Source organism: Aspergillus glaucus (genome assembly GCF_001890805.1).
Source record: "Aspergillus glaucus CBS 516.65 unplaced genomic scaffold ASPGLscaffold_37, whole genome shotgun sequence".
Taxonomy (NCBI): Eukaryota; Fungi; Ascomycota; class Eurotiomycetes; order Eurotiales; family Aspergillaceae; genus Aspergillus; species Aspergillus glaucus.
Window position 1 is genome coordinate 16,213 of NW_019170489.1, and position 15,367 is coordinate 31,579.

Here is a 15,367-nt window from a genome sequence, read left to right on the forward strand (position 1 = left end):
TTTCTGCTCGGGTAGTTCCTTGGCCAGCTTGTGTCGATACGGGTCGTGCAGGGTCGACTCAGGCCTGATAAGAGGTAGATGCGAGTTCGGATGTGTTCTGGTAGGTCAAAGAAGGTGAGGCGGTTGTTGCTTGGGGTGATGTCAGGGCTGGTGTCCATTCGATCTTTCGTGGGCGATAGGGGTTCGTCTTCGATTTCATCAAGATCCATTTTATCTTCCTTTGCAGTGTTAGCAGGTGAGATAAGACAGGCGTTAGAAACATACGCGTGATGACTGCTTTTCAGTCTTTGCGCGTTTGGGTGACATGGCAGGTGTGGTAGATGGAGTAGAATAGATTATAGAGTGCTCAGCGTAGGTAGAGAAGTTGAGGAGGTAGATGTGTGTTAGAACATAGATGCCAATGGAGGCCATGAGGCCATAAAAGGTTGAGTGAGTGGAAGCTCAACCCACTCAAAGGTCCCGTGATATTCACTACCCTTTAAGGCTCTGTATACACTTACGGTCACCACTATCACCATCAATGCTAAATGCCAGCTATTTACCTCTAACTTCACTCTTACAAAGCTTCGTCCCAGCCAAATCACACTCTCCACATCTACGCCCAACAGGCAAACAAACCGTCTGCCCCAGTCCAACCAACAACTTGTTAATCTCATGCCACTTATCTCGTGGCAGCCATGATTCCAGCGCAGCCCTCGTTTCTTCAGGGTTCTTGGTCTTATGCCATCCCCAGAGATTCGTTATACGATGGACATGCACGTCAACGCCTATACCGTCATGTTTTCCCCAGGCGGCGCTCATGCAGAGATAGGCCATTTTGGGGCCTACGCCGGGGAGGGACATTAGTTCCGGGGCGGTGGAAGGGATGTCGGAGTTGAATTTGTCGTGGAGGATTTGGGCTGTGGCTTTGATGTATTTGGTTTTGTTGTTGTGGAAGCCGACGGTGCGGATGAGTTCGTTAAGGCGTTGTGGGCTGACGGCTAGAATGTTTTTCAGAGTTAGGGTGCTGGCCTGCTTTTCTTCACCGTCCTCTTTCTTGATGTCCTCTGTCTTTATTCCGTCCTCGATGTCTTCCTCTTTCTTAACGTCGTCCTCCGTCTTTATCGCATCCTTGTCCTCCTCCTTAACAGCATCCTCCTCCTCAACAACCCCCAACTCAGTATGCAACCTCCCCATCGCAACAGCAGTAACAGTATCCTTCGTCTGCGATGACAACATCAACGCAATCAAAATATGAAACCGCTGCTCCTTCACCGACGACGCCCGCCAATACAACTCCGCGCATCCCATCGTATCCACCGGCGCGGTTGGATTCATCGCCCGCATTTTCTTGACGGTATTATAGATCGTCTCCCAGTCGGAGGGCGGTTGGACTGTTGTGGCTCCATCGGTCTTGATTTTTCGCGCTGGGGTTCGGCGGGTTCGTTTGGTTGGTGGTGGCGCTTCGTTTGTTTTTTGAGCGCGTGCTGGCGCCGGTGCGGGTGCAGGGGCGGCTTTTCGCCGTTTCGTGGGCGGCTCGAGAATATCCTCGATGTCAACGGTATTCACCGACGAAAGCGACGAGACGTCCTCATCTTTGATTTCGCGCGGATTGTCGTACGCGAAGCGCTGGAGGTTCAGATTCGCGGAACCGCGCGTGCGACGGGGTGACAGCGCTTGTAGTATTTCAGTCGTTTCTTGTGATGTTCGTGAGGTGCGCATTTTATTCTGCACAGAGTAGGAGTAATTGTATGGAGTTGATTCCGTGGACGACCATCACATGGCGATCGCATCCGTAACAATCTCCACGAACACCCGACCCACGCCTCGGGAGAATTCACCGCCTCAGCCCCATAGTGATACAACCTGCACATCAACATAAACAACTACATTCCCTATTTATACTCCGTACAAACAGTCAGATATACATGCACATACAGTGAGAATGGCCTCCCCCTCAACAACACAACGCCTCCTCCGCGAATTCAAAGACTACACCAAATCCCCCAACGAAGCACTCCTGCACCTCGGCCCAATCGACGAAGATGACCTGCTGCACTGGGAGGCTGTGTTGAAGGGTGTCAAGGGGACGCCGTACGAGGGTATGTCCACTTTACCCACTACAACTTGCTTAACGCAACCGCAACGCATTCTGGATACAGGCTGATAAACGCAGGCGGCCTCTGGTCCCTAAACATAACCATCCCCCCGAACTACCCCCTCACGCCTCCCACAATCCGTTTCCGCACGCGCATCTCGCACCCCAATATCTCGTTTACGACGGGGGAGATCTGTCTCACACTATTGACCACGGAACACTGGAGTCCGGTGTATACGCTGTCGACGACGTTGACAGCGATTCAGCAGTTGTTGACGGATCCGAGGCCCGAGAGTCCGTTGAATGTGGATGTGGCGGCGTTGTTGAGGGATGGGGATTACGTGGGGTGGGAGAGTGTGGTTAGGTTTTGGACGGAGGAGGAGAGATGGGTTGGGGAGAGTTAGTTGTTTTTGGATGGAGTATTGAAGGAATTGGGGGGGTGTGGAGGATGTACATGTGTGGATGTTGTTTATATCATACCCTACGGTTTGGACGGACTGTTATATCGTACCTTTTGTTTGGAGAATAATAAATCACTGATCACTGTTTATATCATACTGTTGGAGGTAATACCTGAAGGACAAGAAATCACGTTTATATACTGGAATCTAAAGAAAGACTGTCGGACGCCGGACATGCTAGAGTAAAGAACGAATGCAACGCCTATGCAATGCGATGTAACTTTCGCAAGTAACAGAAAAGAAAACGAAGAATGCAAAAATGAACGATGAACGACTACAGCGCCATGGCAACAACAGCAGCACCAGCAATGATAGCCAAGAACTCCCGCTTCAAGTTCGTGGTAGTAGCACCCGATGTATCGGTCTGCAGACCTGGCTTCGCAGAAGAAGTCGTCGACGCAGTGGGATGCACGACAGTGAACATGGTCACAGTGCTTCGCTCACCGTTGGCCATGGTCGTGGTGCTCTGGTACGTAGAGGTGAATGGAGTGGTGTGTTGAGTGGTAGTCTCGGTAGACGAGGAAGAAGTAGAGCTGGTGGTGCTGGTGGTGCTCGAGCTGGTCTCGGTAGACGAGGTGGACGAAGCAGAAGTGGAAGAAGGCGACGCAGAGGTCGACATGGTTGTCGATGGGTTGGTCGAGGAACTTTCAGTGCTAGAAGCAGTGGACGAAGCAGTCGACGAGGCCGAAGTCGACGCAGGCGTGGACGACTCAGTCTCCGATGCACTGCTGCTGCCGGTAGAACTGCTGCCGGTAGTGCTGGAGTCGGCACTGCTAGATCCGGCGGTGCTACTCTCGGCAGTACTACTCTCGGCGGTGCTACTCCCGGCGGTGCTACTCTCAGTGGTACTCTCAGCACTGGAACTACCAGTAGACCCCGCCGACGAACTAGTTTGATCCGAAGTGGAAGCCGCAGTCGAGCTCGATTGATCAGCGGAAGAGGCCTCCGTAGACGACGCCTGGTCGGAAGAAGGCAACAACGAAGAAATGTCTGAAGGAGAAGTTGTCACCGACGTGGACTCAGAAGAAGATTCCTCGGACGAAGTTGCAGAAGCAGAAGCAGAAGCAGGGGTGGTTGCAATAGCAGTGGCATCAGTGGCAGTGGTGGTGGTATTACCTCCGACGTCTTGTCTCTTGACGAGGTCCAACAAGCGCTTGCCCAGGGATTCGTCGTCGTGCTGGATAGCGCTCACGGCATCGGTATCAGTGGGGAAGATTCCATCGCGGAAGCGAGCAGAGAGACGGTGGAGAGCGTTGTGGATGGGATTGAGGTTGTGCTCGTTGTGGGAGTTCAGGAGGTCATCGCGGTGTTGATGTTCGGTGGGGGAGGCCGCGATGGAGGATGCCAGGAGGGAGAGCAGAACGAAGCTCAGTCGAGTCATTTTCCTCTTTTACTCGGTACTTGAATCCAGATAGATGAGGGAGAGGAGGGATTGAAACCGGTTCACGGTCAATTGAGGTTGAGGTTGAGGTTAGTGGGATATACAGATGCGATGCGATGCAGGAGGATGCAATGGCAGTGGCAGTGAATAAGCAGTGTAGCCTGTCAGATAAAAAAAAAAAGAAAAAAAAAAAAAAAGCCAACACTACCGCATCCAGAGAATAAATAAGGAGAGAGTGAAAAAAAGAAAGAAAAAGAGAAAAACTTTGCTGGAATCCTGGTTGGCGCTGGACTATTTTTTCCCGGTTTAGCCAGCGATAACACTACGCAATAGTCCACAATAGTCCATTCCACTGCGGATTTATCGGTGGCGATGACAGCTCATTTTCAACTCTATTCTTATACGTATCGCTAACGTACAGAGTACAATGCTGGTCGCTACCACGGATCATTGTGGTTACAGTTGCAGCTTTACAGGGGTTACACCGATCTTGGCTCAACGTACATACAGGGAAAGCTTCAACAGAATTTTACGTAGTCCTCGGTACCAATCTCGTACCAATTGATATTCCACGATCTCCTTTGGAAATGACAAATGCGACCGACGCATCCGGTTAAGCTCTCCAGATCGGGAATAGCAGATCCTGCGAGGAGCTAGTCTAGATCAGGCAAGGTTCGTTGAGAATGGTTCTATTGGTGGGTGAGATACACCATGGCGGAGTATTTACGGCCATCTCCGTGGAGAGACTGCCTTTTTTGGTGGAAGTACGGGTACGGAGTAGAAAAGAATTGGTATGTACGGAGTACCAAGCACAACATATCTTCTGTAGACGACGGTTCTATAAGTACATCTAGCGGCTCAATCCGTCTCGTATTAATCTGGTCCATGGCTCGCACAGACTGGCAGTGCTGAAAATAACCTTGTCTTACAGATCTATTTATGGAGACTGGAATCCAGCCGAGACAGTAGTCATGAAGTCACCCCACGTGGAATGCATCCCATGGATCCTAAGATCTCGACCAGGTATCATAACAATACAACAAAGACAGCAAAACAAAGAACCAAACAATTAACAATGAGACCCATATCAATCCTCAACACAATCACTATCGCTCCACCAACCCAATCCACGTCCCCCATCCAATCACCTTGCCCTCAATCGCATGCGAGATCTCATCCAGCGTCACAGGTGCTTCCAACTTCCCCGTATCGATCCGCTCGTTCAACGCAATGATCTCGAAGAAATATCGATGCGGTCCATGGGCAGGCATAGGTTTCGGCGGCAGATAAACCCCTCCCCCGCGACACACACCATACTTGAAACCCCCAGACACCGTATACGGCTTCGTCCCGTACTGGAAATCCTCATCCCCCAATCCGGTAAACACGCGCGGAATCCCATAGTACAGACCGTGGACGATGGGATGCGAGAGCGGAGCATCAGGGTCCTCGCTGACGAGCAGGTACTCTTTCACGTAGGGCGAGGGACTTCTCCATTCGAGACCCGGGAAGCGGCCGGATCCGTCTGCGGTGTAGTTGCTGCTCATCCACGCTCCAGACCGGCCCAGTTCGGGGCTAACCACGGTAAAGGTTGGGTCAGGGTAGAGCGAGAACGCCGGGCCTTTGATGAAGAGTTTGCTGTACTCGCTGTCACCGTGGACGAGGACGGCCAAGAGGGCCCAGGCCAGGGCATGCAGAAGGGGAATCATTGTTCGAACGATACTCGATGCTCGGTGGGTAGTGGCAGTGATATTGATTATCGATTAACATAAAAGCAGTTTATCGATGAGTGTATCGATGCAGAGATAAAACGAAGCAGCTTGACTGTCGACTGTCTTGAAGATGACAGGAGATGACAGGAGATGATAAAAAAAAAAAGGATTGTTTCTCGCATCATGGGGTTTTATGGCAGTTCTGGCGGGTATGGCAGGTGCTGGTCCAGATTCGGAAGGTACGATGTTGTTTAGGAAGGAGCGATAACAACAGCAACCGGCAAATGAGAAAATAGGAAAAAGTGATACTGACTTTGCGAGAGAAACTACGAGGGAAAGCGAAGGGAGATGCGAATAAACGATGATCATAGTTGTTCCATGATGACACCTAACTGCTGTCCTCTAATTCCTACCACTCGCCTAAGCGATAAAACCTTCAACCAACATGCCATCTTGTACGTTCTCCTTTTCCATCGCACTTAAGTTAAACGCTAAAACTGACTATAGTTTTCTTTGTCACCTTCGAACGAGGAAAGAAATATGCCGAGCTACCCCCAACCTGAGAACGCACAAAGACGTGCTTCTCGCAATCTTACACAACCACAATCTTTTGGTAGAATGCATATGGCCAAAAAAAGACTGCTTACCATCAGTAGAACGACAGAAACTACGATTTTCCGTGAAGACGAGCCGCAGGGATGGATGATCACGTTTACCAACTGCGAGGATGGAGTCTCTATTTGGATCAAGGTGAGATAGCGGACTTCACCTTGCACTAGAGGCTGACGAGAGCGGACGATGGAAACACCGACGTTCTTCAGAGCCAGGGGAAGCATACTGTAGAGTCGATGGTTGACGTCTGGCGCCTGCAAGGTAACATTGTCTGTTCATGTCCACGGCCGCTAGAGTACGTCTTCAAGATCAAGGACGATTACAGCCCAATGATGAAGGTGTTGCTGGCGTTGCTTGGTAGGATAGCTACCAGTGCGGCTGCTTTTGAGAAACCGACAATGTTTGCTGGGGAGAAGGGCGAGGGAAGTTGATTGTCGATATCGTAATATGTAACCAGCTCCAATTCGCTATATAGGTTTGCTATACAGAACTATTTGCCCGATTCGATTCCAAACTGCAACAGCACATGTGATGTAGTTCCCATTGTATACAGCTAGCTGACCTGCCATGATGATCCTAGCCAGCTGCAGGGATACCCTAATGAATCTCAGAAAAGGAGATTGCTCTGTATATTGTAGAACTCGTTTCGACAAAAGTATGCGATTCCTCGTTCAATTCCCCATGGATTGAATGCGACCAGATACGGAGAAAAGAGATCTTCACTCGCAGTCAAATGAAAATGAAATCGGAGATCTGAGGAACCGAGGTACGTATCTCGGATTACCCCACGGTTGATCAGGATCTTCATAGTTCATTTAAATGCAGGAACTTGCCTCAACAACTGTCACTGCACTTCCTATTCTTCCAAGTGAATGCGACTGTGCAACTGGACAAAATGGAAGCCTGGACCAACATCGTGGAATCCTACGCTCCGCGATCCATCGAATTCATCGGAACACTCCTCGTTCAACTACTCACATTTTGGCTACCATCGCTCTACTACCTCTCCCTCGACGCCTTATTCCCCTCCTTCTCGCAACGTCATAAAATCCAACCGGCCCTGAAACAACCCACCGGAAAAGACATCCGGCACTGCGTCGCGGTAGTCGCGAAGAACCAACTCCTCTCCACGGCCCTTCACTTCCTCCTAATCACAGCGACGACCTACGCCGGACTCCCGTCGTCCTATCGAATCGAAACCACCCTCCCAACCCTCCTCGAATTCACCCGCGACTTCATCATCAGCCTCCTCCTCCGCGAAGCCCTCTTCTACTACAGCCACCGCTTTCTCCACAGACCATACTTTTACGTCCGCATCCACAAGCAACACCACCGCTTCACAGCGCCAATCGCGTTGGCAGCACAATATGCACACCCCATCGAACAGATCTTCGCAAACATTCTACCGATAACTCTCCCCCCGCAGATCCTGAAAAGCCATATATTCACATTCTGGGCGTTTCTGGGGTACGAGTTGTTTGGGACGGCGACGGTGCATAGTGGGTATGATTTCTTGAGAGGACAGGCGAGGATGCATGATTTGCATCATGAGAAGTTCAATTTGAATTATGGGTCGATGGGGGTGTTGGATTGGGTGCATGGGACGGATCGGTTGAGGAAGAGGGAGTAGCTGCTGTTGTACATGGGTGTTCGCATTCACGATATATACCCCGGAGTGTTACTCCGCATCTGCACTGTACATAGCAGAATCAATTGATTCCTATCCTATCAGTTTACCAAGGGTACATCCTCGTAATGAAAGCAACGCCTGCGATCTAGTTCCAAGCCCCCAAGACCCCAAGCCTCCTGATTACCCCTAGAGTCTTGGTACAAAGTACAGACTGCCAGCGCCAATATACAACCGGACTTGCCAGGAACATGTTTGCTGCAATATGGTAAGAATAAGGGTCTGCTGTACTCCGTAGCGCAGGGTACTCCGTCCAGTTGTGATTACAATGACGCCACTGCATATGGACTGATATTAACTGTGGCGCACAATTATTAGTAATACCATGAAACACGGAGAATACTCGTTTCGGACTAAACCCCCTACGGAAGGTCGCAACCAGGAACGTGCGTTTAGATCGGTGATCGTTTCCGTTGGCGGTGTTAGATCTTGACGTAGTGGTGAATAGGGGACAAAAGGATATCCAGAGAACCCAAATGCTATGGTTTCTATACAAGTAAAGGTACAAGTAAGCGCTAGAGACTCCGTACCGTTGCGCTGTATCATAACGGTGTGGAGTGTTTGGGATCATAAGCCGAGGCCCCGTATGTTTCAGGATAATCTATTGGTGCATTGTACATAATCTGCAGGGTCTGCATTGGAATGCAGCCACGCAATGAATTGGCACCGTTACAGCTGTGCAACTATATTTACCTACTACGTACAACTACGTCTTGTACTCTGCTCTTGGTACTCTGTACTCTCTGTAGCTGCTGATGTGTGTATCGTATTGTATCGGAAGCAAACGAACCAATCCAGGGTCTTCGTGTCTAAATAGGGATACAATTCCCCACAGCGGCACACAAAAAAGGAAATAGGGTCTTGGCTGCCCATCTTTCAAAGACCCTGATTGGGCCATAACATCGCTCCAGCCCTTGACCCTGACTCCAGATTCCACTAAACCCTGACACTGCACCAATAAAAGCATGCCAAACCAGACCAACCGGCGATCTGAATGATCTTTGTCAGGGAGGGTGTGACAGTACGAGGCCCGTAACCAGAATACCAGGAGTACATAATCACGGCGTTCCCTTCCTTCCCTTTTCTCTTCCTTTTCCATCCCTTCCATTCTTGTCTGCCCTTAGACACGCTTTCGTTATCTCCCTTTCTTCTTCTTCTTCTTCTCTCCTTCATACAGTCATTCATTCCTTTTTCTGCATCTTTGATTCCAGCCTCTCGTTATCTACTATATTAATCTCTCGATTCTTTCTTTCATCTCCCATTCCATCTGGCAATCACTACAATGAAGGGCTCTACCATCGCTACCTCCCTCGTCTTGGGAGCTTCGTCAGTCCTGGCCACCCCCTCCAACATCCAGGCCCGTGACGATGTGACTCCCATCACCACCAAGGGTAACGCTTTCTTCAAGGGCGACGACCGTTTCTACATCCGTGGTGTCGACTACCAGCCCGGTGGTTCTGGTGACCTTGCGGACCCTATCGCTGATACCGACGGCTGCAAGCGTGACATTGAAAAGTTCAAGTCTCTTGGCTTGAACACCATTCGGGTCTACTCTGTCGACAACTCCAAGAACCACGATGAGTGTATGAACGCGTTGGCGGATGCGGGCATCTACCTCGTCCTTGATGTCAACACTCCCAAGTACTCCCTCAACCGCAAGGACCCCAAGCTGTCCTACAACGACGTCTACCTGCAGTACATCTTCGCCACCGTCGAGATGTTCGCTCAGTACAAGAACACCCTCGCTTTCTTCTCCGGTAACGAGGTCATCAACGATGGTCCTTCCTCCAAGGCCGCTCCCTACGTCAAGGCTGTCACTCGTGACATTCGCCAGTACCTTCGTGAGCGTGACCTTCGTACCGTGCCCGTTGGTTACTCTGCTGCCGATATCGACACCAACCGTCTGCAGATGGCCCAGTACATGAACTGCGGTACCGACGACGAGCGCAGCGACTTCTTCGCTTTCAACGACTACTCGTGGTGTGACCCCTCGTCGTTCACTACCTCTGGCTGGGACGAGAAGGTCAAGCTGTTCGACGGCTACGGTCTCCCTCTCTTCCTTTCCGAATACGGCTGCAACACCAACACTCGTAAGTTCGAGGAAGTCGAAGCTCTCTACTCCACCAAGATGACCGGTATCTACTCTGGTGGTCTCGTCTACGAATACTCTCAGGAGCCCAGCGACTACGGTTTGGTCAAGGTCAACGGCGACGACGTCAAGGAGCTCAAGGACTTTGACGCTCTGAAGACCGCCTTTGAGAAGACCTCCAACCCCAAGGGTGACGGTGGCTTCAACAAGACTGGTGGTTCCAACGCTTGCCCCAAGAAGGAGAAGCCCGCCTGGGACGTCTCCAACGATGACCTTCCTGCCATCCCTGAGCCCGCCAAGAAGTACTTCAAGGACGGTGCTGGCAAGGGTGACGGTTTCTCCGGCTCTGGCAGCCAGTCCAAGGGTACCTCCTCCACCGGCACTGCCGAGCCCGGCTCCGCCTCCGTCTCCGGCAGCGACTACAGCAGCAGCGGCAGCGGTGGCTCCTCTTCGTCCTCTCCCTCTGGCTCCGAGGGTGCTGCTGCCGGCCTCAAGGTTCCCAGCTTGACCATGGCTCCTGTTGTTGTCGGTATGGTGACCATCATGTCGACTTTGTTCGGTGCCAGCCTGATCATGGTTTAATTTCTCTTCTTACCTTTTAAATTGTTATCTTCGATTCTTTCGCTCTTCATTTCGTTCGGTACTCAATGGGATATACCTGATTCCGTCCAGGCGTTGGAGATATCTAGACCTCGGACAAGGGACAATGTACAGTTGCGGTTAGCGTAGACTTAATTCATGCTTTATGAATTATTTCCAGTATACTCGTGTATGTCTGTACTCCGTAGTCCGTACTATGAATTAGGTTATTCCCGACCAGATTCCCGATGTTCCTGCAGACTCGGAACAATCCGATATGGCACGTGATCGGCCTGACAGGTGACCCACACATCTTCAGGATTACCTTTGTCTTCACCTCTCAATAGTCAATTACCAATCCGCCCATATTCAATCCACAGATACGAGGGATCCTCCGATATTGGCCTTATTTATGTGAGTATCTCCGAGCAGCAATCCGAACCATGTCTAATCCAGTTAGGGGCCGGATCCGGTGGATCACAGACCAGCCAGACCACGCCGAGATGTCTACCCGGTACCGAGTCATGCATTCAGCAATCTGAATTAATATGAGAGAATCAACATGTCTTTCATGATGATCTGTTCGACACAATTCTCCTTCAATGGAAACCAATGACAACCCCCGATTAGAGAGCCGTCTACTCCGATTCGAGCGATGGAACGATGTCGTTTCGGGTTGATGGACGTTGAACTATGCCTCAAACAGCCACTGCTCGTGAGCTCCACTCGGAGATACTATCTACAGAGCACGGATTATTCTAGTGCTTTACGGAGTCCTCGGCATATTGATGGATATTGTTGTACTCTACGCACAGGGTACTGCATTGTGAGGGGTCTCGGTCCTCTGCTCCGTACTACTACTCGGCGTGTGTCCACTGATTAATATGCTCAAATCATTAGTGCAATTATTCGTCGTCCTTCATATGCTCTTGGACATTGCCCCTCGTTATGGCTTGGTTCTGGCTTGGTATATGAAGCCGTGACTGCCCATCATGGCTGATCACTTTTTCTGCAAACCATTCGTTTCTTTTCTTGTATTCTCCCTTTGATTCTTTCTTTCTTCCGGCCGTTGCCGTTGTTCATTTTGGGTTGCTGCTGGGACGGCTGACCCTTTCTTTCTTTTTGATTCTTACTTTCTTTTTTCACTGTCTGGTACATTGTCAATATGCGCTCTCTTACTTGGCTGACGGCCCTAACCACGGCCCTTGGTGTGGCCGCATCGACTACTGAGTCCTCTGCTTACAGTGACTCTGCGACAGGCATCGACTTCCAACGTTGGTGCGATGACGACTCCGGCATGTGCTTCGGTATGGCCCTCCCTGAGACCGTCAAGTCCGACTTTATCGGTCAGATGGTCGTGCCGCTGTCCGACTCCAAGGGCTGGGGAGGTGTCAGTCTCTCGCCCTCGATGACCCAATCGCTGCTCATTGCCGCGTGGCCCAATGGCGACTCTGGTGTTGGCAGTCTCCGCCAGGCCACCTCGTACACCAACCCAGACGTGTACCAGGATGCCAGCATCGCCGAGATCCCCGACGGTGTGTCCGCCAACAGCACCCACCTCACCTATACCTTCCTTTGCAAGGGGTGCATTGTCGGATCGCCGACTTCGTTCAAGGCAAGCGCAGACACCAGCTTCCTCGGCTGGGCCCTGTCTAAGACCAACCCTACTACTCCTAGCTCGCCGTCTTCCGTTCTTTCCTACCACGCTGCTGGTTTTGGCACCTTTGAGGTGCTCCTGTCAAAGGCCAAGTCGGCCAAGTACTCTACCTGGGCTGCTAAGGCCAAGTCAACTGCTACTCCTTCTGGCAGTGCCACACCGTCTTCTTCGGCTCTTGCTAGCCAGACTCCTACCCCCAGCGTGGCCCCGACTGTGTCGAACGCTACCTACGACTACATCGTTGTCGGTGGTGGTGCGGCTGGTATCGTCGCCGCAGAGCGTCTGGCCGAGACAAAGAAGAAGGTCCTCTTGATTGAGCGTGGTGCTGCCTCGATTGCCTCCATGGGCGCCGACAACACTCTCTCCTGGAACAGCAGTCTCACTCCCTACGACGTTCCCGCTCTGGCCAGCTCGCTGTCTGAGCTTGGCCTCGTGAGCGACTACCTCTGCCCTGACACTGCAGGCATGGCCGGCTGCGTTCTTGGTGGTGGCACAATCATCAACGCCATGTCGTTCATCCACCCTCCCAGCCGCGACTTTGACGACAAGTGGCCCCAGGGTTGGAAGTGGAACGACATTTCTGCCGCGGCTAAGAGGATGTACGAGCGCAACGCTGGTAGCATGCTCCCCTCTGCCGATGGTAAGCGGTACGACCAGAGCTTGTTCAAGGTGCTCTCATCGTTCCTGAACCGTCTCGGCTGGAAGTACGTCAACCAGCATGAGCAGCCTGACGAGAGACATCAGATGTACAGTTACCCGTCGTGGTCTGCTGCGGACGGTGTCCGCGCTGGTCCTGTGCGGTCGTACCTCCCTCTGGCTCAGGAGATGGACAACTTCAACCTCCGTCTGCAGACCAAGGTTCGTCGCCTGGTGCGTCGTGGCGGTCGCGTGACTGGCGTTGAAGTCGAGAAGGAGAACGGTGGCATTGAAATCATCCACGTCCGCGCGGGCGGAAAGGTGGTCCTCGCTGCTGGATCGATGTCGACTCCCCGCGTCCTCTTCAACTCTGGTATCGGACCCGACGAGCAGCTCAAGAACGTGCAATCCGGTAGCACTGGTGTTACCCTCCCTCCCTCCGGGGAATGGATCAACCTCCCCGTCGGCCAGAACCTGAAGGACCACCCCATGTTCACGATCAAGGTCGACACGCGCGCCAACTTCACCACCTTCAACACGTCTAGCGTCATTCCCGGCCCGAGCGCTGTCGTTCAGCGACTTTATGAGCAGGCCTCTGGTGTTCTCGCCCAGGGCGGCCACAGACTCCAGTTCTGGACTTCCCTCGAGGGAACTGATGGCGTCACCCGGTACTTCCAGGCCTCGTGCTCCGCAGCTAAGAACGGCGTTATCACGATGAAGTTGTACCTCACGCACGGCGCTACCTCGTCGGGTGTCTTGGGTATTAACGGACAAGGCTCGACGACTATCGAGACGGAGCCATACCTCCAGACCGAGGAGGACAAAGAGGCGACCACAAGGTTCTTGCAGGGCTTGGTGAAGGATCTGAACAACTCGCCGATGGGATTCTCGATCCAAGACTTTAGCGATGTCGAGACCCTGCTGGCGCAGAAGACCGCTGGTGACCACTATCTCGGAACAGCTAAGATGGGTACGGACGATGGACGCAAGAACGGTTCTTCGGTCGTTGACACTAGCGCCAAGGTCTACGGCACCGAGAACTTGGTATGTCTTCACCCTCTTGACTGCAGACTAGATACTAATATGGCCACAGTACATCGTCGACGCAAGTATCCACCCCGACCTCCCCACCGGCAACACCCAAGCGATTGTCATGATCGCCGCCGAAGCAGCCGTTGAGAAGATCGTCAGCTCTGCATCTGGACAGGGTATCTCTGGCGCTGCCTCTTCAGTAGTGCTTTCTGCCTCTGCACAGCCCACCGTCATGGCGGCAGTGACTAGCACCGTCGACGCAATGTCCACCAGCGTTGTCGATGAAACTCAGACCACGACCAAGATTGAGTCTGCGGTGGGGCCTAGTGACGTCGCTACTGGTGTTCCTGGTGCCCCGCCTGCCCCTAGTGACGCTGCGCCTGTCCATAGCGACAATGCTGCTCCTAGTGGCAACCAAAATTTCAACGCACCAGTTCCTGTGCGCACACCCACGCCTAGCGACGCCAGCGCAGAGGGTCAAAATGAGAAGCCCAGCCAAGTCGCCTCGACTATTTACATGACCGCCACCGCTACCGCCACCGCTACCGCCACCCACACCAACATCGTAACTCTCACGCACAGCAGCGTCAGCACCGTGACCGTTACCGCCGGCCAGGCCCAAGGACAGGTTCAGCAGGGACAGCCGGAGTGTACCTGTGCAGTTCACTAGTTTGTACCATAATTTTACTGTAGAATAAATAGAATCTGTACCAGATACAGAATGCAAATGCAGAAAATGGCTCATTATATTTATACTTCGCGGAATGCGGCACAGGGGTAGTGGTGTGGTAACCTCGGTACGAAAATGCCGCAGATAAGCTAAAATGATGTTATTGCAGACAAGCCTCGAGTGATGTACTAGTACATCTCATACTAGATAGTAGAGATACATTGTAAGTACTCCATACAGGGTACAAGTACTAGATATCGGTTCATTATACCAGCAAACCCCTGCTCAACCTCATCCTTGTACTCTGCATTGAAATCGCCACACCATACCCGACAACCCAACCGACCCTGACCAAGCCAACGGTCCAACCACTCCAGAACCAGACCCAGAAAAACAAAGCCACGGCTCAGCAACGTTTAATTACACCCGTACTCTGTACCGAGTACATGTATGGACAGGCAGAAGAATTCTCCAAGTCAGCGTCCTTACTCCGCATTGCTTATGAGGGATTTGCGCAAATGCCTCACTATTACTGGTAGTGGTGGACCCTCTCTCTCGGGTGTGAGGATGATTTTCCGGGAAGGGCGATCTTTTGGATCGATCATGGCCTTTAGGAGTATGTATGGGTTGGGTTGTGGGTTGTATCATATGGATTACTGTAGAGGGGTGTATAAATCGCCTCTCCTCTACTAGGAGTACATTACTACCTGAGCTATTCCTCTCCTCTCGTCTTCTCTACATCTCTGCCTCTACTCTTAAAAAAAAAAAAAAAAA

At 51.7% G+C, this 15,367-nt stretch overlaps 8 protein-coding genes across 8 annotated transcripts; 4 read left to right on the forward strand and 4 right to left on the reverse strand.

The window, feature by feature from the left end:
* Positions 1-382: 382 nt before the first annotated feature.
* Positions 383-1,701, reverse strand: ASPGLDRAFT_159812 (endonuclease III domain-containing protein; the record flags this gene model as incomplete). Its single annotated transcript, XM_022542447.1, has 2 exons — positions 383-1,110; positions 1,147-1,701. 2 exons carry the CDS (start codon positions 1,699-1,701, stop codon positions 535-537), a joined length of 1,131 nt encoding a protein of 376 aa, XP_022395625.1. The 3' UTR covers positions 383-534.
* Positions 1,702-1,924: 223 nt separating this feature from the next.
* On the forward strand, positions 1,925-2,481 carry pex4 (putative ubiquitin conjugating enzyme (UbcJ); the record flags this gene model as incomplete). The annotated part of the gene is made up of 2 exons (XM_022541556.1): positions 1,925-2,081; positions 2,156-2,481. 2 exons carry the CDS (start codon positions 1,925-1,927, stop codon positions 2,479-2,481), a joined length of 483 nt encoding a protein of 160 aa, XP_022395626.1.
* ASPGLDRAFT_1081163 (putative GPI anchored cell wall protein (Dan4)) lies at positions 2,386-4,080 on the reverse strand. The gene is made up of 2 exons (XM_022539536.1): positions 2,911-4,080; positions 2,386-2,860 (listed from the first exon to the last, which is right to left on the reverse strand). The coding sequence occupies exons 1-2, from the start codon at positions 3,917-3,919 to the stop codon at positions 2,625-2,627; spliced, it is 1,245 nt and encodes a 414-aa protein (XP_022395627.1). The 5' UTR covers positions 3,920-4,080; the 3' UTR covers positions 2,386-2,624.
* A 795-nt stretch (positions 4,081-4,875) lies between these two features.
* Positions 4,876-5,994, reverse strand: ASPGLDRAFT_53114 (YbhB/YbcL family Raf kinase inhibitor-like protein). Its single transcript, XM_022547906.1, has one exon. The coding sequence runs from the start codon at positions 5,626-5,628 to the stop codon at positions 5,026-5,028; it is 603 nt and encodes a 200-aa protein (XP_022395628.1). The 5' UTR covers positions 5,629-5,994; the 3' UTR covers positions 4,876-5,025.
* A 1,096-nt stretch (positions 5,995-7,090) lies between these two features.
* ASPGLDRAFT_53119 (sterol desaturase family protein) lies at positions 7,091-8,200 on the forward strand. Its single transcript, XM_022547907.1, has one exon. It carries the CDS (start codon positions 7,139-7,141, stop codon positions 7,871-7,873), a length of 735 nt encoding a protein of 244 aa, XP_022395629.1. The 5' UTR covers positions 7,091-7,138; the 3' UTR covers positions 7,874-8,200.
* Positions 7,914-8,291, reverse strand: ASPGLDRAFT_1081328 (uncharacterized protein). Its single transcript, XM_022539537.1, has one exon. It carries the CDS (start codon positions 8,211-8,213, stop codon positions 8,019-8,021), a length of 195 nt encoding a protein of 64 aa, XP_022395630.1. The 5' UTR covers positions 8,214-8,291; the 3' UTR covers positions 7,914-8,018.
* A 735-nt stretch (positions 8,292-9,026) lies between these two features.
* gel1 (1,3-beta-glucanosyltransferase gel1) lies at positions 9,027-10,772 on the forward strand. Its single transcript, XM_022547908.1, has one exon. The coding sequence runs from the start codon at positions 9,213-9,215 to the stop codon at positions 10,599-10,601; it is 1,389 nt and encodes a 462-aa protein (XP_022395631.1). The 5' UTR covers positions 9,027-9,212; the 3' UTR covers positions 10,602-10,772.
* A 740-nt stretch (positions 10,773-11,512) lies between these two features.
* Positions 11,513-14,619, forward strand: ASPGLDRAFT_53122 (putative cellobiose dehydrogenase). The gene is made up of 2 exons (XM_022547909.1): positions 11,513-13,935; positions 13,967-14,619. Exons 1-2 carry the CDS (start codon positions 11,764-11,766, stop codon positions 14,591-14,593), a joined length of 2,799 nt encoding a protein of 932 aa, XP_022395632.1. The 5' UTR covers positions 11,513-11,763; the 3' UTR covers positions 14,594-14,619.
* The last annotated feature ends 748 nt before the right edge of the window (positions 14,620-15,367 follow it).